We start from the raw sequence: 22,724 nt of genomic DNA on the forward strand, positions 1-22,724 counted from the left end.
AGTATCAGATTGCAAATAGCAAGATTGCACAGTCATGTCTTGTTCTAGTTTCACTGGTTATTTCTGACTCTCTATTTCAAGAACTAATGCAAACCATAAAGAACTGGACAGAGTATCTTGTCCTCATTAGAATCTCTATTTCATCCAGAGATATTACAGGAATTTAAGGAGGTAAGACACTTTATCCTCCATCACAATATTAAACTTTCCAAATTAGCTGATTTAGAGGAGTAGTTTGAATTAAGGATAAAAAGTATGTAATTTAAACATATGTACAAGTTGTTTTGCTGAAACTCGGAGCCAGGATGGATAAAATTACCACACATCCTCAGCATACTAACTCTTATCCTTTTGGAGTACACCAGAGATGTCAAAGCTCTGAAAGCCTTTAACCCAGCAATCTACAGGAGCACTGGGTACAGCACTGGCCCAGAGATCAGCACTGTGTGCTCACTGGAACTGGTGCACGCTAAAATTAATGCACAGCCTCTGCCACAGGGCCCGTCCAATCTGCTTTTAATGGAACAGAGACAGCCCAGCTGTTTACACTTCAGGTTAACAGTGAGGTCTTGTCTCAAGATGCAACAGGACTCCACCCTAGAGAAGTTATTACTGAAAACTGCACAAACTCAATTTAAAAAGAACCTTTCTACTTATCTGCCTATCCTCAAAATGTTCCAATGAACTCTGGAAATGCTCCCATGCTTTTGTATTATGAATATTTGTCATTACCAAACCAGCTAAATCCCAATACAGATCAGATTCAAATTACTGTAAGATCTCCTCATGTGTAGTTAATGACATGTAAAAAATGTGCAAATACACATAGCAAATGCTAGCTGTGCAATGTTATAGTTATGGACCAATGCATATTCCTTCTTCTCACTTTTCAACTGTTTTATGTAAGAAATAAAAAAGTTATAGGATATTAGGTACACAACATGTCATTGCACAAATCCAAAACTGCCACTGGATATGGAGCATTCATCATTCTGAAGACACTGGTGAGAAAAATCAGGAGAAGAGCAAAGGGGAAACCCAAGCACACATGTAAATGAAGACCATGGGTACTAACAGAGCACAGGAATGCCGTGGAGAAGGCTTGGCTTCCACAGACCTTCCAGCTAAGAAAAGTCACTGGATTTCATCCCAGACATGACTCAAAGCCTTCCCACATTCTGTAAAGTCATTCCGCAGCAGTCACACATTATTTTATGTAGTAGCACTAGCAGAGAACGTTTAATGGAAAGTGTTCTCTCAACCATCATGTGACTCAAAATCTGAATAAAGAACAACAGGAAACGCAACCAGCTGGCAGCTGGAAGAGATATGGAAGAGAATCAAAGACTACAATTACAGTTTCCTTCTCACAAGCAGATGGAGAATCCATCCATAGCAAATACAGCATACACAAGAAACCTGTTTTTACTTCTGGTTCTTTCATATTCAGAGATAAGAAGCCCAAGCTTGTGCCTGACCTGACACACCTCAAAATATCGACTCCCCCCTCAAAATATCGAAGGATCAACGAATTATTTCAACAGAAGAAAGCACACAGTAAGTTTTCCTGTTCTTGTCACATTTGAAAGTGAGACTTCAGCAGTGTTGTGAACAAGAGCACATAGCTAACAGGGATATATTTCTGTCACTCTACATGGAAAGAATACAACAGAACAGGAAGTAGTTTGTGTTTATTCATGTGTAAATAGCAACACACTATAGAAGAGGGTAATCTCTTCATTAGGCATCATTTCCACTTCAAAAATGTCCTAAAACTTCCCCATAGGATTTTCAATGATCAAATACAGCAAATAGAATTATGAAGAAACCCACTAGTGTTGTACCGCACACATCTTCTCAAACTACAAGTGTCAGCATGTGGGCAGCTTTCAGATATTACACAGCTTGCAGGACCAGGGGAACTATGCAAGATGTAGACACACCTGTATTGACACTTTGAGCAGAAAAGACAGGAAAAAGGTGCATTCACTTTCTAGTGCAAGTCTACAATAATCACACAGACAGAACAACATTTATTAACAGGAATGGAACAAGTCCACACATGAATAAGAAAAGATCATAAATAATACAGTTGTAAAAAAGATTGAAAATCTCAGACTGAGGCAGTCAAGAGTGTGCAGTATGGGTTTTGTACAAAGCACCTGTACAGCATTCTTAAAGCAGAATCTTACCATGAGAAATGTGTCTGGCTAGTGGGGTGGGCATGGATTATCATTAAGAAATTCACTAAGATCAGCTGCTGATACACACAATATACTGAATTGAAAATACCACCAAACAGAATCTCAGGCAAGAAGTCTATTCTACTTTGACTTCTGATCACTCCAACTTCATCCTGACAGAAGTCAGTTCCCATTTTTCCCCAAGCAGAATTCTGGTGGTATGTACAACATTCTCCTTTCTGAATTCATAACCAGACTAAAGTAAAACAGGGGAAGAAAATGCTTTGAAGAAACACAGACATTTTAAACAAAAACAATAATTTTTCTAAATGGTTTTATTTACATTTTTCATATACAAGTATGTTAAATGATACATTCTGACTAGTATCCACACCAGTGTGAATTACATGGATTAAAGATACTGATGTATTGCATATGATGAAATGCAAAACAATCAACCCTAAGCTGTGGTCCCACCCGCTGAATCCTCACAGCATCTGTTTGTTACCAAGACATTTAAAATTCAAAATGTCCATAGGAAATAGAAGTTATCTAAACAAATGTATCTGGTTGCATTTCTTTAGGACAAGCAATAACACAGGAGTCTTACTTGCAAAATTCTCAAGACAAAAAATACATATTAACAGCCAAACCTTTCACATGCATGTTACCAGCTCTGTATTAATTGTTTCTAGACTGGAGCTATTTGTCACAACTGTCTTCTGGATATGATTTTTATCTTTTTAATTATGGCAACCTTTCAACCTCTACTAACAATGTTCAAAGTGACCAGGATATAATGTTGTACACTCAAAAAAGGTGAAAGGTGTGGTGTGAACTGGCCTGAAGCACTCAGAACAATTAGAGAGGAAAGTTTCCATTCAGAGTAACTGGAACTAAAAATTCCTTAGATCATTAAAAAAATGTTGCAAATACATGAATACAGTTTAATAAATGTGCCTAAGAGTATTTTCAACCTGGTGATTTCTCAAAGGAAACTAGCAGAGAAAAAAAAAGGCAACTTCAAAAGCTTGCTTCAGAACTACTGAAGTATTTAAGACACTGGCAAAGTAAATGTTCTTTCATAAGCATGAAAAGCATTATCAGGTCTTTCTGTGTCTAAAAGATGGTTAAATCAGTCAGTGACAAAGGAAACAGTAACAGACAGCTGGGCCTATGGGATCATAGGGTATTAAACTGGATTTATTTTCACATTTCTGTAGCACCTTTCAGGCAAGTGCCAAAAGCACTTTAATGACTAAAGCAGCCTCACAACAACCCTGTGAGGTAGGTAGGTATCTGTTTCATTAGGGCAAACAGGTTAAATAACTTACCCAAGGAGACACAGCACATCAGCAGAGCAGGCTAGAGTCCAGACCGTGTGATCTATGAATTTAATATTATGGCACACATGGGGCTGAGACTTAGACACTCCTTTATACAACTGTGAAAGAGGCACTGCCATGTGAATTGAGTCAAGTTTTCTGAGAGGAGGTTTTTATGAGAAACGTATCAGAAGAAAAGTGTACTTTAAGTAACTAGAGAAAACAAGAGTTTGGGAAGAATAGCACTAGTGTTCCACTTCCTAAATTTTAAGAGATGCAGAATAGCAAGTTAACTATTTTACTTGCTCACTTATCGAATCCAAAACTCTACTAAGACGTTCAAATATTACCCAAAACCAGCTGTGAACTGGGAGTTGTTTCATCCACTTATATTATTTCTAAGTCCTATAATTCTTCTTTGAATGTCAAAAGAAATAAAAACCAGTGCAAGAACCCAAACTTTTTCATCAGTTTCAACTTTAATAGTGTAATTCCCATTAACAAACTGTCAAAGCATGCTCTTCCTAATTAATCTCCATGTTCTACTGACTACCTAACCATTCACAATGCAGAGAGCAGAGCATAGAAATCAGTGCTTGGCACACAAAATGCTAAATGTGAAGTATTTGGCTACTTCAGCATGCTCTGTGTACCAGTTGTGGGGAGCTGGATGATACACTGAGTGCTGTGCACTGCTCTCCACTCTATTCCACTAGGGAACACAGTCATACACAAAAAGCAGAACAGTCAGTGAGCTGAAAAGACTCATAAACCCAAGAGGTAATCACAGCAGTAAGACCTGCACTTACAAGTTATCCATTACATATGGAATGGCACATGCAGTTATTGTTCAGATAGTTTATCAACAATTTCTACTGAAGACTGGGAGTGACTAAAGAGAACACATTTGTTAAGTCAGCTAAAGGGGAATTTAAAGACTTCTAGCAACTTTGACAGTACAGCTGTTAAAGGGCTAGTTTCTTTTTCATAATCCTCACCCTGGCTCATCTTCCAATACACCACAACTAGGTAACATTCAGCTCTGATTTATGTTTTTCAGAGGGCAAAATTCTCTAGTGAAAGACAAGCTGCTAGAAAAGAACCCCCACCTCCCTCCCCACTTCTGCCTTTCTGGGATGCAAAGAGGAAACATTTTCATGTTAAAGAGTAAAATACTTGTTTTGACATCAGAGGAAATGCAAGTAACAGATGACTGAAGATTTTGCAATTTTCAGATTTCAGTAATAAGGCAGCGAAAGTAAATTGAAAGCAGTGCTGGAGATCTACCACAGGTTTATTTTACTAAATCATGGCTAGAAAGTTACATACTTCTGAACAGCCCAAGAAAAGCTACCTAGAAGGAGTAGATTACTAAAATTGCTAAGGAAAAAGGCTTTTGGAAAATACTTTCCTTATATTCCCTGTACACCTTAAGGCTGCAACAAAAGAAGCCTGAAAAGAATTCCTCTACTTAGCCTTCAAAAATTAACTGAAGTCTTAATTTAACCACAGGGTTTGAAGAAAGTTTTTAATTTTAATTTTAGTTCACCCAGATGGACTGCACAAATGACATGCAACTGAAAAAACACTGACAACGGTGCCCAATTGTGTGAGCATATTTTTCTTAGAGAGGAATTTGGAAATAAGTTATTTCAACTTACAGCTATATATGCTCACCTATCCTTAAAAAGAAGCAGAAAAGCATATTGCTTCATTCATAAATTGGCCACTTACCAGTTGTAATGTGTTACTGCAACTAGATAAGTTGAAAATTAAGTCATAATCGGGATTTAAAAATTTGGCTGTTAAGATAAAAGGTAAATTTCTGAAAATTACCTTCTTAGATTTCTTTCAAATATAACCCTCTTCAGGTGTAATTTCTACCAGAAATCTACAGTTCCTGTTTTTCCAATTTTGAATAACAGAACTATATATTCCATTTCCCTAATATTTGAAGTGTATTAATAAGCAGACACACGAGAACTGATGATGGTTATGATGATTCTTTCCCTCTCAGATTTACCTCGTGTTCCCTGGTATCCATAACTACTGATGTGCTGATCTGCCCTCCTCAAAGGAGCAGGTGAAAAATTCTACCCTAGCCTGTTGTAAGTTTGCCACTGTTAAGGTTTCTAAATACTCTTAGATTATAAATTAGGGGAGGTGACGTCTATAAATTAATCTCTGAATGTGGTTTATGACAGGAAGCTTCACACTGACAAGAGGACTTTCTGCTGAAGGATGTACAGTATAGTACTGGCTTTCTGAGATGGCCTTACTCAACCCTTAAACTTGAGGCATGGCAAAGCTAAAGGCTTTAAAAAAGCACAGAAATCAGGTCATTTAATGCAATTATGAAATAAGATTAGATTCTGAAAACTAGAACCTGTAGCAAAAATTTCAGGGTACAAGAGGCTAATGGATTTGGCTGCAGGGTCCAAAAAAGTAAAAATATGTATTTGTATGTTAGTCCATTTGCAATCTCCCAAATATGAATAAACACCAACATTCTAGCTACTGCTACGAACAAGACAGTGAAAACTCCATATATTTAATTTGGTAGCATTTAAATTAGATGGCACTATTTTGTACTGTAGCATCTTATTATAAACTGCAATATAAAAATTTCTGCTAGATTCCCATGATCCCAGTTTTCCATATCTTCAAAATTTACTGCCATGTATTTCTGGATATGTAATTTAATTTACAATAAGAAATGATAACTATGCAATGAAATTTCATATCAAATGGAAGAAAACCAGCTCATTTCTCATCTACAGAATACAGGTCCCCACCCCTGAAGCTTAGCATATAGAAAATCTGTCTCAAAGAAAATGTGCAGCCCAGAAGATGTCCACAGAAACCATGTGTATTAGTATTAAATACCAGCTACAGAAAGGAATCAAACCAAAATGAACACCACCACCCCCACCCCCATGATTATTCAGGGAATTTCATGGCATGTCATTAAAGACAGTTCAAGTGACCAATGCACTCAGTGATAAGTCTTACCCAGTTATGGAAACAATCACAATTTGTTGAGATTTTTAACAGCTAATGAGTTGGGCTAATGCATTTTCATTTCAGAAATTAGCTTCCATCCCCACACCCTCCCTGCAAACACTGTTCACAGAAACATTCAATTCCCTAAGAAAGCAAAAAATAAACAACAAAAAAACAAACCAAATATTCAGAGAAAGTCACTCAAATAAGTTTGTATGTGTAAATAAAAAGAAAAATCCTCTAAGTAAATGACACGGGAGGCAATAAATTGACACGACAAGCAAATAAAAGGCTAAAGCACTCCAATACCATTGAAACAGTTTTAATGTTGTTGCAATTCCATAATGCAACAATCATCAACTCATGAAAGACCCAATACTTTAGAATTCATTTTAATAATTCCTTTGTACCTATTTTACAAAATAAAGGCAAGGCATATTTAAAATCCCCTTTCCCCTAGGTATTATGTGCCTATCTTATTCATGCTTATAAAAATATAAACTTAAAATCCTATGAAATGTTATGTAAGAAAAAATGTAAAAATATTAACCTCTGCTTCAATGTACAGTTTCCAGAATCTGCCAGAACTGGGGAACTGGGCAACAAGGCGTTCATAGGTCTTCCGTGCTTTGTCTATAGGCTGATTCTAAAAATTGAAAATCAAAACAGCATTTACAATATCATGATTTATGTAAATGAATATGCTGATTTTACTCCAGAACGAAATAGTGTGAGTGGACCATAGATAAGGAAATGTAATCCTATATCACTAAACCTGTGCCTCTCGAATGAGAATGCTCCAAGCGTCAAGGTCATATGGATTTTCTTCTAGTTTCTTTTCAGCTTTCTTCACTTTTTCTGGGACATATTCAGCAGTCTAGAAAAATTAAAAAGAAGACATAAGAGATAACAAGCAGTGTTTGAAAAGTTCTGTTCCACCTACACAGTCAAGCTAAAGATAACATTCCCACAGTGCAACGCTCCACCACTCTGCTTTAAGAGGAAGTTTCTAAACTGGAATTTGGCTGGAAGTTGTCTCAGGAAGATAATACACACTTAGCACAAGTTCTACATGCTATGGACATCAACCAAGATGTTAGACTAAACCAATTCGATGTCTCTAATACATATTTGAGTCTGCTGGGATATTTACTGCACTATGAATTTTAAACATTTTTACCAACCTGGTAAACTCTGAGATGCAAAAAGTAAATTCAGCCCAGTATTTCTATTACAGAGCTCAGGCAAACAAATCCAGTTTATCCAGGAGTCATTCTGCACAAGGAGAACAGCTGGTATTTGGTATCACAGTTTAACAAGAAAACCAGGAGATGATGGTTAAGTAGGAACAGATACACACTATCCAGGCACAGTTTCTGTGCTCACTTTCTGATCTCTCAATCCTACAGATGCCTTCCTGTCGTTTTGGCACTAAAGACACCTTGTTGTTTTCTAAAACACTCAGACATTCCTATCGAAGTTTAAAAGCTTTTTTTGAGGCTAAACCTTTACCAAATTTAATGCAAACTTGTTAACATAGTTACTTTCAAACACTTTTGGAAATAACTTGCTTTATGATTTTCAGGCTTTTTTTTCCTAGATCTAACATTGTCTAACACAAAGGAGAATAAAAAAATTACCGTGTGAAGATCACATACAGGCACCTTTAAGATATATGCTTGTTACAACCCTAAATGAATTGAAGTTTATTTATTAAGGCTGAAATATTGTTCTGAGCAGTACTCCAAACCACTTACTACTAACTTTGAAAACCTGGCTCATTTTTAGGCAGGTAACAGCAATACAAAAACCATACCAACGAAATTCTTGCCTTTGCGAGATGTAACAATAGTAATCCTTAAATTGTTACTATAAGACCTTGCTGGTAAAATTTTACAATTTCACTACATAATCACTGTTAGAATATTCATCTCTACAGTACAGTGCAGTATGACTGACATAGAAAAAAAAATTCTAGAATTTGCAGAAAATTCTAAAAAAAAAAAAAAATCCAAACCCTGTCACTTGCTAAAAGCTTTTTTCAAGGAATTTGTTTTAATTGTTAATATTGGGTCCCAGAATCCCAGCATGGGGCAGGCTGGAAAGGATCACAGTGAGTCACCTGGTCCAAGCTCCCTGCCCCAGCAGGTCAATGCATCCTTCTGAAGCTGAAAAAGACAAACAGTACAGAGAGCACCATCACTCCTCTCTCTCAAAAGTGCCATCACTCTTTAGAATGAGAAGCAGAATGTAACTACACTAGTTCTGAATATTTTTCAGCATTACTAGTTTTTGTCTCAGTCCTACTAGTATGATATAATTCAAAGCATATCCCTTTAAAGACATTATTTAATAAAACCACTAATAAAATGGAAAAAGGTTCAAAAATATTGCAAAACTGCTAAATGGACATATAGTGGCAGATATGCAATAAAGGGAAAAAAACCCCAAAACAGTAGCCTGAGCTTTATAGGTGTTTAAAGACCATTAGTCCTTTTGATTCACTTTTTAAGCAATTCAAGCAATTTTTAACACTAATTAATGCAAAGCAGTGTAACTTGGAAGGCAACTATCAAGTCCCACATTAAACTATTATAAAATTAATTTGATTAAAAAATCAAAGTTGCTCAAAGCTGTCAGTTCTAAAGTAGAAAATTTATAAACTGCCATATGAATAGTTTCACATCCCTGCCATATGAATAGTTTTACTCCCCTTTTGATTCTGTAGTAGTTCAACTGATAACAGTTTTAACATGTAAAACAGTATAAAATGAACTAGTGGTTTCGTTTCTTCCCAAATGAATGCATAAATGTTATTCAGCTTCCAGAAACAGCGCTGAAGCTGAAATTTCTGAAGTTTAAACTATTTCTGTAAGCTACCCCTAGAGGTGACCCAAAGCTGGAATGTTGCTTATTCAATAAAGCACTAATTCAAATAAATCAACATCAATAGGAAGCACTGCTCCTGACTATAACCACCCCAGTGAAATCTACTTGGCTCAAATAAATTATTCTGGATACATTTAGACAGAAGTACCATTAATGTCTACAACAAAAAGGACCCTACCCTACAAAAAAACCACAAGGTCCTGCCCTGTAAGTACTGACTTTTAAACAAAGTAAAGTAGAATGGGCCACTGAAGCACTTTTCAACTATTATAGCACTAGTTTAGCTGTATATCCTCAAATCTTTCCAGGTGACAAAAAAATAAGCATTTCACTGCAGTGGCAGCTGAGTTAAGACTTCCAGGAATTCGATTCACCTATGCAGATACAGGGTCAAATTCAGAAAGGCAGAAACAGCTCAGCAAAAAATAGATAGGGATAACATGCACAAACACAGCAATCTTAAATTATTTTTGTGACTCTATCTGTGCAACAAGCACAATTATTTTACTGGAAAATAAAACTGATTTTCTAAATTGGCAAATAATTATTTAGCAGCAGCAGATGAAGTTCTCCACTCAGTTATACAAGACAAATTATAGGCACCCCACAGAACTGAAAATAACTTTATGATGATCACAGTTTTAAATTGGACTTGCCTGTGTCCTTAGAAGTTGGAAAAACTCAACTTCTCAGAGCCAGTGAGAAATCCCTCTCCTGTCCCTCTCCACCTCCAGCACTGACCAAAGCCATCCAAGGGACACACTGCATTGCAGGCAAATTCATGTCCTGGTTCTACCTGAGCACAAACAAGGCCTCACTGTATCCTCACAAACAACCACTCCTCACACACTGCAGGAACAGACACTTAGGATTTTCTGACCCTTTTGCCAGAACTGGGTGTGTGAACAAACACCCATTGTAAGGACCAACATCTACTGGAAGCACACAGCAAAATGGAACCACAAGCTTGACTTTTAACCCAACTCAACCACAGCCAGGAAGACATGTGATCCTAGTTTTGAGAACTTTATGTTATCTGCAATTTGTGCTTACAGCTGCTGCTATCAAAGTTCAAGGCCATACAGCTTCTGATTATGTTTTTCTCTCTATGTGAACATAGAATTCTTGGTTGTTCAGTGCCATTATCCTGCCCCTAGATAAACATTTCCAGGTAAGCTCATCCTGTAGCAAGCCAGTTCAGGGAGTTAAATCAGCAGAAAAATAATCTTGTTAGAAAACTGATTAACTTCCTAATGATTCAACACCCTGGTTTCAAAATCAGATGCAGCAAAAAGGATGCAAAACCATTCAAGACTCTAGCAGCCCCAACTTAGACCAGGTTGAATACCACCAGACTGAACCTAATCAGACACTGCCTTTTAACTTTTCTACCTGAAAAACCTTTAACTTTTTCTTACTACCTGAAAAAAATACTGCACACAGACTGTAAAAATGCTTTTTTCCTCTCTTTTTTAAACTATGTTCAGTAGACCTCCACATCATCCTGATCCTATCCCATGAACAACTCCTTGAAGGTCAAGGAATTACTTTAGCACTTAGGGGTTTCTACAGATTATTACCATGTAGTCCAGTTCATAACTACCCTTTTATTATTTATACACTGACAAATAGCAACAGATTTGAAGTTTCACAGACACTAGAAGCATAAAAAGATATTTCCAAAATCTGAAGAGACCTAAACCCAAATTTTCCAGGAAGGGATCTAGGAGCTCCTTCCTACAAAACAGATCAACTGGACAAAATCCCAATTCTGAATTCATAAAGAATGTCTGAGGGAACAAAACCAGAGGAAATAGAGTTCACTTTTAGTATTTGCTTATTTATCAATCACCACCCAAGGGAATATTCTTGGTTTATACCATATTCCTAAAATCAACAGTTTCCTCAGGCCTCTCAAATGAAACTTCATGGTGCTGAAGTGTCTAAGAAAACACCTGAACACACACAAGACTAAATACATCCAATTGTTTAAGGCATCCTCCTGTTTCCACAAAAGGATCATCTGCAGTGAAAAGGAAATGTGTTCAAAACTCCTGTTATATCCATGAAGTGGCCAGCTCAAGATGCTTTAAAAACTATCACTAATTACGAAATAAGAACTTCCACAAACCAAAGAAGATTTTTCTTGCAGGACCGTGTGGGTTTAACATCACAGGAGGAGGCTGTTGTATACAGAAATGCAGGAAGTTTAATGGCTACTTTAAGCAAATTGCTTTCATGTCCAAAGGTTTCTGGCCTAAGACAGAAGGCAGTTTGCTGGTTTTGGCTGGGTATTGCACACTTCAGCACAGCCTGGCCTGTAACAGATCCAGTGAATGAAACTTCAAATATATTAACATGCAAATGAATAAGCATTGTTAGCTATCCGGTTTGCTAAATTTACAGGTTGGTTTAGTCTAAGGATTTCTTCCCTTAAAGTTTCTTTAAAGCTGCATGTGCAGAGAAGAACAAGTTTTAAACTCCTTTCCTCAGTAACACATCCCTTTCCTGTGGGAACTGCAGTTTCAACTTATCAAAGCTTGCACTTTCTTAAATGTTTTTAATACCTTGACTGCTTCTGTTCTACACTAAGTCACTTCAACTGTGAATAGCCTTGAAAGAATTGTGTCCTTTAAGACTGGATCACTAGGAGAAGACAAAGCCCAGCATATTCATCTTGACCAAAAGAAGGTACTTTTGTACTACCCCATCCCAACATAATCTGGGCTCAAAACTCCAGATAAATTTAAAGTTTTAGATTAGTAATGGCTACCATTCTTTCCTCATAGGACTGTTTCCCAAATGTTGGACTGACACATTTTTCACTTGACCTTCTTAATGGCATACCTGGAATTTACTGACTCTGGAGATACACCTGAATTATAATTTATTTACAACTGTGTAAAAATTGCCATTACATCACTGCATTACAAACTCAGGAGCTTTCCTTCACCAACACTTGTACTTACTCTATCTACTCTTAAAGAGGTTTCTCTAAGTGGGTTTAACATCACAATTAAAGATTGTGATGTTAAACCCACACAATCCTGCAATAAAAATCTTTAAGCACTGCATTCAGCATCTATTTTTAAAATACTAAAGTGTAGTTAACTACAACATTTACTATTGTCTTTAGCATGCAGAAACTTTCTCGATGCACCACATCAAACAGACACAAGACAAAGAGAGGAATCAAAAGGAACAAAAATACCACCAAGAAACCAGAACAAACTGTTTTTGAGGTATTTTCTGAAATCACAGAGGCAACACAGACCTCTTTTTTTCCACAGCTTAGTCTTAGACCAGATCCATATTCATGTAACAAAAAATGCATCACAGACTGGGGTATGTATCTTAGAAACACTAATTGGGAGTGTGAAATGCATGTTCTAACCTTAAAAGACTGGAAGGCACTAATGCAGGGGCAAAGGAAATGTTATGTGAACTTCAGATGAAGTAGATGCCTTGCAAATATTTATAAAGTGGAGGGAAGGAAGTGGGGAATTGAGGTTTTATTAGTAAGCACATGAAACAAGCAGCACGACTGAAATGAATCTAGACGTGTACATAAAGGACCACAAAAATGTCAAGACATCCATATGTGCAAGCATGGGATCTCTGTAACCCTGACACATTAGGCTGGGAAGAGCTGGTCATGGAATTTTCTGCCAAACAGTGGCAGATGCAGCAGCCTTTCAGTCCACAAAAGTGCATTTCTATGATACAGACAGGACTGGGTACTTGGTATTCCAGAAACTGACCCTGGAAATTCTGGTTGGTTAAACATCAGGCAGGCCTCACCAGAAGTCTGGCAGGGCCTGACAGAGTTTAAGTCCTCATATGATTCAACTGGTTCTTCAGGACTAATTTGGGCCCAGCACAGTTAACACAGAGCAAGAACTTAAAATATACTCCAAGAGTTGTGGCTGCATTGTATTTTTTTGTCCTCCTGCTCCAGTCTGTTCTACAATAACATAATGAGGAGACAACCTAGATAGCACAGATTAGGCTCCTGATCCACTCAGCAAAGGAGCCGAAAAATTCCTGGAGCTAAGCTTGGCCTAAAGGTGGTAAAGCCACGTTTCAACTGCACTGCACCTGGTACAATAAAGGCTCCTAAAGCCCACCTATGTCTTAAACCTTACATTCCTTTTTCCCTCCCTCTCCTCCTACTATCAGCACTCCACTGTTCTTCCTTCCTATACCACCACAGCTCTGTACTTGCTGCAGGCAGCATGGCATGGATTTATTATTCCTCTGGCTGCTTTTTGGCAGTGCTTTCCAAAGGCTGGGATCTGGGAACCAAGCTGCAGAACCCCCTGCCTGAGAGTGGGTCTGAGAGTGGGCTCTGCCTCCTCAAAGATTTCTCACTCTCACATTTTTACATTTTACGCACAGCACAGACGCCAATTAACCGTGCAGTCCCCGTTTCATACTGATCCCTGCAGGGCACCCCAACCTCAGAGCTGGGAGCTGCAGATAACACCTGAAACAGGAAAGGCAGCTGCAATCAATCCCACCTCTGCCCAGCCTCAGTTTCCTACAGCAAGGCACCTTTAGAACCCTCAGAACGCTGTGCATGTAAGCTGGAGGCCTGCAGCCAGCACAAGCTGCTCTAGAGCAGCTGCAGTGCGGGTGCCCCAACCAGCGGGCTCTGCCCCTCCCTCCAGGGACCCTGGAGTTGGATCCCTCGAGCCATGGCAGGCCACAGCCAGGCTCCCTGCAGGCCCTGAGAGGAGCCTCTGTGCTGCAAACCCCATGGCAGTGCTGCTAAAGGCACTGGGGTCTGGATGTGGCCTGCCAGAAACACGAGTCTGCCAAGTGAAGAAAGTCGATGGAAGGGAGGTAATTGACCATAACAAAATTAGAGACTTGCAGGAAATCAGAATCCAGAAGCCTTCATCAGGAGGATGGAGCAGTCAAGTATAAATAAAAAAAATTAACCCAACCTATGAGAGCTGTTTTTTAAATCTGAAGTGCACCCAACACGAACACAGAAGCAATAATGGGCACAAAAAGGAACCTTAGTATGGCCCCAAGGCCAAGTCACAAGTTAGACTACATGCTTTACACAGGCTGCAAATAACAATTTACAGGTTTGGAAATGCTATGGCATAGCAGTGCTACACCTGCCACTTTTATGCAGCATACAGATAGTAACTAAACATTTTGCTTATCAATTTCTCCCTTGTAAAAGAACATAAAGCCTAAAGTCAGCACGGTTGAAGTTAAAAAGTAACAATTTACAAGCTACAGAAACATATGCTCTATTAGCCAGCAGCTTAATTAAGCTATGAAACATCAATGCATTCTTGAAAACACACTGGAGTGGGGAGATGAAAGCTGGAACATGCAACACACCAGCGTTCCCAAAATTTGGCATATTCTTACTTCTCTGCAGCCATCCACCTCATGAGGAGGGGAACCATTCTGAAGAATGCCCAAACACAGTCCAAGTACACTGACCAGCCTGAAAAACTTGGAGTGCACAGGGAATTTTGGGACATTATCCTAACAAGGCAGAAACGGAGTAATTTACCCTCTGAGCACCACATTTCCTATACCCACCCCATCCACCAAAACAGTGATCTTATATAACTTACACATCACTCTTTAGGGGGGTACAGGCCCAGACATACAGAAATTCACCTGCTTTGTAAGACACTAACATTCTACAAAGAAAAACCTGCTCCAAGAACCATCATCTTGATTTTCTAAAGGCTATGCTGGCCATTAAGTCATTTGACTGTTATCATTAACTCTTCCCTCAATCAGGAATTTTCATTCCCACCCTTCCAATTAATATCGATTTTAAACTACTAAAAAAAGCCATTTTGGAGAAACTCTGCCAGTAAGCTGGAAATCGTTCAGAGTAACTAACACCAGATTAAGAAAGCTGACATACAACACTCGGGTGGTACTTCCCTATAAATTAAGAGTTAGGGTAAACACAAACTTCAGTCTAACTAAAAAACAAAAACAAAACCAAAACACCAGAAAACAAACAAAAAACAGAAAAACACCAAACAAAACCCAAGCCAAATTCTGCTGAAACTGTAGTTATTTCTCAGAATCCCAGAACTCTGAGATTAGGAAGGGATTCTGGAGATCCCCTAGTCCAACCCTCCTGCCCAGGCAAGGTCACTGTCGGAGTAGGTTACACAGGAGTGGGTTTTGAACGCGTCCACAGAGGGAGACTCTGCATCCGCCGAGGCAGCCAGTGCTCTGCAGCCCCGAAAATAACGAAGTTCTTCCTCGTGCTGAGGTGGCACTTCCTGGGCTTTAGTTTGGCTCCCTACTAAACGGAAGGAACGCTGTACTACAAAGAAAACCCTCTGTCAAATAAAAGAGTGTTTATCGTTTGCAGTTTAAGGGCGAAGCGAGTTTGAACAATGCTTTATTCTGGAGGCAGATGGTGTCAGGCAGAGGCCTTGTCCATTAAACGCCTGAGTTCAGCCAACGCTCGCTTTACATAACACCGCAAACTGCCGCTGTGAACAGCCTGGCCGGGCTGCAATTCTCATCCCGAGCCCGCCGTGTTCAGCGCCCAGGACGGGGGAGCTCGGCGCGGCGCCCATTGCCCAGCCCTTGGAGCCGGGGCTGAGGGCCGGAGCTGCCGGCGTCCCCGCCCGGCTCCGCTCCCTGCCCGCCGGCGGGGCTCACGGAGCTCCTTCCGCCGGGCGGCAGGGCGGGCGAGCCCCGGCCTCAGTGTCTGGCAGAGAAACGCGGCCGCACGCCCGCCCGGGCCGAGCCCACACCGCAACCTCCCTCGGGGCGCGGCCTGCGCTCTCCCGGCCCCCGCTCACCTGGTCGCCGGCGGTTCCCTCTCCGGACATGGCGCGTTCAAAGCGGGCTGAGGCGCGGGGCCCCGAGCGGGTTAAAGCTCCTGTAAATCGCTGCTCCGGCCGCAGCCGCCGCACCCGGAGAGCGGCAGCGAGAGAGCGGCAAAATGGCGGCAGCGCCTCCGGGCCGGGGGTGGGGGAGCGGGGCTGGCGGGAGGAAGTGCGTCATCGCGGCAGGAAGTGCGTCATCACGACAGGAAGTGCGTCATCGCGGCGCGCGGGGGCGGCCGGAACGGGCGGGCGCGGCGCCCAGCCGAGGGCGGGAGGGCGGCCGGGCGCTGCTCCCGGTGCTCGCTCCGCTTCCTCTTCCTTTTCCAATGCTCCTTTCCCGCTCCTCTTCCCCTTCCCTGCTCCTTTTTCTCTTCCTTCCCCGCTCCTCTTCCCCTTCCCGCTCCTCTTTCTTCAAATGCCGGCTCCCCTTCCCGGGCCCCTCTTCCCCTTCCCCGGCTCCTCTTCCACTTCCTTCCCCGCTCCTCTTCCCCTTCCCGCTCCTCTTCCTCTCCTTTTCCCTACCTTTTCCCTGTCGCTCTTTTCCCTGTGCACGCCGTGGGACAGCGCTGTCTCCGCGGAGCCGCTGCTGCCCGGCCCCGAGGGCGGCCCCGCTGTAGCTCACGGCACCCGCGGGAGGAAGCGGGGCGAGTTCCGTGGCTCCCAGCGGCTCCTCGCCGGGGCAGCGCCAGCGGGGCTGCCAGCCGCAGAGCCGTCCCTTCCGCCTCACAGGCGCTCTCACTAATCGAGGCTAGTTCAAAACACGAGCTGAGATCGCGGTCTCAAAAGATCTCAAGGGCACAGGAGGCAGCTCCCCCTAAAGCCGCTTAATTTTGTTTGCAAAACACCCACCAGTCTGTTCCTGAGAAAAGGGCTTTGAATCAGCTGCTGCGTATAGCCACTCTATATGAGTGGTTTTTCATATGCTATGTGAAAAAAAAGAATCCGGGAGGAGTCTTGGTGGATACCAAGGTGATTTAGCTGCCTTCCCAACAGCAGTGTAAGTGTTCTTAAAATTGTGTAATACAGAAATACATGGAGTAGATCCGTGTTAGTAGTGGCGTTTCCTTTCTGCCTCATCTTCCAGAAGTTGCTGTCTTAAACCACAGAAATGTGTGGAGATGGGACATAAGGAAAACACGATATGCAACCTTCTGAAGCTTCACCTGGGAAAAAGAAAGGGAGCAGAGAGTGAAGAGTTAGTTGACCAATTGTGCAGTAACATTTCTCAAAATTTTGATTCTTCAAGTGAAATACAAACATGTCTTGGCAGATAAGCTGTCCTGTTCTTGGAGAACAGGGATTTTGTGATATGAGCCTAATTTGTTGCAATTATTTGAGAAATAAATACAATTCCATTTCAAAAACCCTGCAATTTTCCAAGTCATTCTTGTCATGTTTTCCCACTTCCTATACAAGATTGAATTCCTCCAAAATAATTGCTTGAAGCAATGCTGGTGACTCTTCTAATTAGACAATACTTGTGTTATTCCAGGGATGCAAAGTGCCAGCTGCCTCCCTGGCCTGGCTGAACTTCTTTTTTTCTGGTTCTCCAGGTTTCCATTTTGTTGTGAATGTCAGGGCTGCCAGCCTGAGGGAACTGGGGCAGGGAGGACATGATTACAGGGCTGCACTGCAATTTTGGGATGGTTTGTGACATCAAGGCAGGAGGATGTTGTTAAAGCTTGCTGTGCTGTAGTGAATCATGCTTAGCTCAGTCATTGATGTGGAACTTAATGAATTAACAAGGAAACTGTGTGGGTTACACTGCTCTGGGAGGGAATGTGGCAGAAATCAAAACTCTGAAGCTGCTCAGGAATTAAAGACTACTGTACCTACAGGTCAGTGGGACTTGGAACTGGGAGAAAATGAGAACCCAAATAGATGTTGAGCCTTAAAGGCTGCCAGGCCATGATCTTGGCAAACTGTAAGCAAAGCAAATTTGAAAGGAGGCTGCTTTCACAGAGTTGGGGCAGTGGTTATCAAACACCTGCCTCCCAAGGCATTTTAGCAGCTTATTTTTAATGCTAGTTATGAAATAGTGGGTTTTGTGCAACAATTAGCACTAAAAATGATGTTTGCAACCTTATTCTCAGAAGGATTCAATCACAGGTGTAATTATGTTGACTGTGTCTGCTCAGAGTTGGAGACAGTTTAAGGCCCTCAGATTTGAGCTGCCCTATTAATTTCTGTGTCAGTGTGAATCTCACCAGAGTGCAGAGGATGCTGAAGATTGTCCTTGTCACCAGTGTCACCACACTGGTTGGAGGCTGTGGGCTGTCTCCCTCCTGAGATGGATTTCAGACACAGGATAAAGGTAAGGACCTGACAACCGAGAGACCCCATGCTGCTCTTGGCCTGGTGGGGCCTGGTGTTTCCTCAGCTGAGACTTCTGCAGGGCCTGGGTCCCCTACAGAATCCATAATCACCCCTTTTGGATTTCTAAATGAACAACAATGTGGAGAGTCTGTCAACTAAAAAAGAGAAAGCAGCCTAAATTTACATCCTCCTAGGTCATACTTAAGAATGAAACTCATCCTTCTGCCACATTGGTGTTGCTCCCCATTTGACATCCAGGGCGCTGTGTCTCACTAATCAGGTCTCCCTAATTACCATCAATATCAAACATGAGGGAGGAAGCAAAACTCAAACAAGCTTTGCTGAGTTTGTTTTCTTGGGCTCTGCACTGGCACTGCTGGAGTTTGTAGTCAAGAGGGAAGGAATAATCTGGGGGGATTTGGGTAGTGAGGAGGAGAAGGCAGAAATAGGATTGAAAAGAGTTTAGAAATTTAGTGTATAAGCAGAAAACAAAGCTGGATGGATCAGTGAACAGCTAGGGTGATGAGTAAAAATAATTACAGCAGATTACATAGTCCCAGTAATGTATTTTAGTAGTGTAATAAGGTGTTAAAATTCAGGATTGAATTCTGGCCTCTCAACATCAATTCATTTGCTTGAATTGCCTATCACTTAATGCTATTTATTACAGTATTGCCTCATTTATTTTTTGTAAGCAGCTTTTTCAGTTTTCTAGGGAAAATATAAATAATCATCATGTCAACCAAACAAGCTTGTTATAAATCTTGTTCTGTTTTCAATGCAGAATTCTTTCCCAGTGCAAGTGGTTGTTGCCTTCCTGTAACACTTCGTGTTGTTGTGGATCATTATTAGTATTCATCAACGTTTATTTATATTGCCTTGTGGATTCTTTGGAAAATTTACCATAATGAAATGAAATCTGAAGCTGGATCTCTCTCTGGTCGAAGCTGTATTTTAAAGATGAAACCCTAAGCACTGAACATGGTGCAGTAAATTGTTTAAGACAACAACTGGGTATCCTCAGGGGCAGGATTACGCTGTTTTTTCCCTTTGAGATCTGTGGTCAGGTATTTATGGATGTGCCCTTTACAGTGTACATACAGTGGGTCTAACATGTCCCAAATGCTTTGGGTGTAAGTCTGTGAGCAGATGAGCTTCCCAGGATGGGCACAGTCAGCCCCACATGTCCATTCCTCTGGCATTCCTGCCTGTCCACTGCCAGGCTGCAACAGAGTCCAAGGCTCTGAAAATCAGAGAGGCTGAGACCCACCAGCTCTGCCTGGACAAAATCTCTAGGCAGAAAAAGAGTAGAAATCTAGAAAACTTCAAATTACACAACAAAGTTAAAAAAACCAACACACAAAACACCCTGAACCAAAACAAAAAAAACCCCACCAAGCCAATGGCAACAACAACAAAAGAAAACCAATTGAGAAATGCTGTTCTGGATGAAAGTGGAGTCCAAATGAAGCCTTGCAGCTGGAGGGAGAAAGAGGAGGTAATTTATACAAACAGCAGCACAGTTCACTGATTGCAATGTGTCGGAATCTGAGGTATTGATGATTCTGAGATTGTAGAAAGTCTCTGTCTCTCAGCCCCCTGCCAAAGCAGAAGCCATAACTGGTCTGTGCTGGTTTCCAGGTTGTTTATTCTGTTTATCTCTCACATGTTCTGCTGCCCTGCCCAGCTCTGTCCTGCAGGGCAGCGTGTGGGGCTCTGCCCTCAGTGGGATGTGACAAACATTAAATACCAGAAACTCCCTGGGCTGGATTTACAAGAACGTGCCAAGATCTGTCACCTACGTTGGACAGTGTGTCCCCAGCCTGAACCAACAGAAAAATGCCAACACCACAGTGAAACATGGAGGGCGTGAAGAAGGAGAAAAAGGACAAGGAACACCCAATTTCCTCCATCTTGTCCCCTTTGGACCCCTCATCTAGAATCCTAAAATTTTACTTTTGCACCCGTGCCACACTTAATTATTACTTATATAAAAAACACTCAGAGCTGGTAATTGATCCTGTAAGATTGAAAACTCTTTTCCATGGCCAGAGATCACAGCCAGTGTCTCTGGGGGCTCTGTCCAGGGGGGTTCCTGACCCCTGCCAGGGTCCCAGACCTTCCAGGGCAGGCAGAGGGATGCCCTGCATTCCCGCAGCAATGTTCTCAAAATTTCGCGTGTTTGTAACCTAAGTCTTTCCGAAGTCGTTCAAACGCTCCTAGCGACCACTGGCGTGTCCAGATGCGCTCTTGCGGCTGGTGGGGCTGTGCCCCGCGGTGTCCCGGCGCTGTGGCTCGCCCGGGAGGTGGCAGGCAAACACTGCGCGGGCAGCGGAGCGAGGGACCGGCAGCGCGCACCCGGCAGCCGCGCAGCGGGGAAACGGCACGGCACCAGCTCGGGGGGCCTCGTGGCTGGTTACAGGATTTTCTCCTGCCACATTGATGTTGGACATCAGGAGCGTCTTTCTGTGAATCCTGCTGTCGAGTCACAGCCTGCAAGGATGAATTATTTTTAAAGTATTTTAACTTTACCTTATTTTAGGAAACAGTCGCGCACATTTTGGGTTTTAACAGTTAATAAGTAGGTGCAGGAGCATATGGAAGGAAAATAGAGTCATCAAGCGACAATTGGAAATCAAAGAGGGAACTTTCCAGTAGGCAGCATAGAGATCATCCAACAAATAAATGGGAGAACAAAATGAGGTGGGGCAGAACATACTTACATGTAATTGGTTTTATGCTTTTGCATACCAGTATTTAGCCTCAGGTGTTTTCTAGTGTATGCTTGCTTGGTCTAGTTACAGATACACAGACAAAACCCTGTAAAAAACATAGTGGTGATTGCAGTTTCTTCTCACTTAAAGCCAGTGATACAAAATTTAGTGTTCGTTGTGATTAGTGGATATAGTACTGTAGTGGTTCCAAAAGATGCTAGTGATTAACAATAAATAATTTACTATCTAAGCATATTATTGCTTGCACTCAAATGCCTTCTACTTAGTTGAATAATCCAATCATCATAAGATGATGTGTAAGAGTGAGTTTATAAGACATTACATGCTGTTCATTTTCATAATGTACTGGAGAACATGAACACAGAACATCACAGGTTTCCACCTCAGGGTGTTTTGGGCAGAACTCTTATTTTCTTAAACACAAGTTGTCCACAGCTAGGAAGCTCACCCTGCCCACATAAATCCCATGTATGCAAGCACTGTGTTGTGGAGCCTGGAGAAACAGGAAAGGTGGAACTGGCCACCCGGTCCACCTGTACTGGGGGTGGGGAGGTTGCTATGCAACTTTAGTGTTTGATGTTTTGCTTGAAAGCTCAGCTCCAGGAAACAAGTGTTTACATAAGAATCAATCTTTCTTTCTTCTAAGTTTGTTTCCTTCTATTATGAAACAAAGCTTGTTTGTGTGACTCAAGTACATCGCAAGCTCCCAGAAACCTAGAAGCAATGTGAAAGAAACTAAAGTTTGGGATTGTTTCTATCTCCTTATTTTAGACAAACTTGATTTACAAATTCTGGAAATGCCAGTCTAAAGGAATAGTAACCACCTCCTCCTCCTGCAATCACGGTGTACATCTTGATCCACAAAATACCCCTTGGTTCAGTTCACCTTCAAAATCCATGGTGACTGTGCTGTGTGTCCCACCTTAAGGAACATTTCTGTCTCTAATGAGGCCATTATTGCTATCAAAGCTAATTTTGAAGAAATGACTGATGTTCCTGGCCTCTGTGTGAATCTCCTGCACTGGTGATGTCACCTCGTCCAGACCTACATGCTGCACGTGAAACCCAGCCCCCTATGAGTTTACCCCTGTGTGAATTTACCTTAACAGATTGCATGCACTTTGAATTAAGGACCGTGTTTTCATATTTATCTCTAAAGCATCTGGGTACCATGGTGATCATACCAGACAAGCAGACAGATACACTTAATGGTAACTGCAATGCTGGGGCCCTTTCCTGTAGGAAGCTGGGATTCATATTAACAGAGCTGCCTTCTGTAGTTAAACCAGTGATCCCAAGTTTTCTTGTGTGCTATTTTTTATTAAATTAATAAGGACACAAAGCTAAGGAGGTGCTTTTATGTTCTCTTTATTAGCTAAGCTTATACTGGATTTGAACTTGTAATGATACCTCAACCCATATAGTAGGATTTGCTTTGTT

At 41.4% G+C, this 22,724-nt stretch overlaps 2 protein-coding genes across 6 annotated transcripts in view; one reads left to right on the forward strand and one right to left on the reverse strand.

The window, feature by feature from the left end:
- Positions 1–16,887, reverse strand: part of CSTF3 (cleavage stimulation factor subunit 3) — a 48,554-nt gene extending 31,667 nt beyond the window's left edge. For 3 of the 5 annotated variants that reach the window (XM_085579649.1, XM_085579651.1, XM_021527596.4), the window contains exons 1-3: positions 16,207–16,377; positions 7,287–7,388; positions 7,062–7,157 (exon numbers count right to left, since the gene is read on the reverse strand). In XM_085579649.1, the coding sequence (XP_085435775.1) occupies positions 7,062–7,157; positions 7,287–7,388; positions 16,207–16,236 (228 nt within the window). In that variant the 5' untranslated portion in view covers positions 16,237–16,377. Of the gene's footprint in view, positions 1–7,061; positions 7,389–16,206; positions 16,378–16,755 lie in introns of those variants that run through there. The other 2 variants (XM_085579650.1, XM_077784392.2) reach the window with 2 other exon arrangements.
- Positions 16,235–21,235, forward strand: LOC146767234 (uncharacterized). Its single transcript, XM_085579655.1, has 2 exons — positions 16,235–17,230; positions 17,318–21,235. Exon 1 carries the CDS (start codon positions 16,235–16,237, stop codon positions 16,973–16,975), a length of 741 nt encoding a protein of 246 aa, XP_085435781.1. The 3' UTR covers positions 16,976–17,230; positions 17,318–21,235.
- Positions 21,236–22,724: the final 1,489 nt, after the last annotated feature.

Source organism: Lonchura striata, chromosome 5 (genome assembly GCF_050655825.1).
Source record: "Lonchura striata isolate lonStrDom1 chromosome 5, ASM5065582v1, whole genome shotgun sequence".
In the NCBI taxonomy this organism is placed as follows: domain Eukaryota; kingdom Metazoa; phylum Chordata; class Aves; order Passeriformes; family Estrildidae; genus Lonchura; species Lonchura striata.

What these genes read in the sequence shown, in the direction of transcription:
- LOC146767234 (XM_085579655.1), top strand. Translation starts at nt 16,235, where the DNA reads ATGGCGCGTTCAAAGCGGGCTGAGGCGCGGGGCCCCGAGCGGGTTAAA.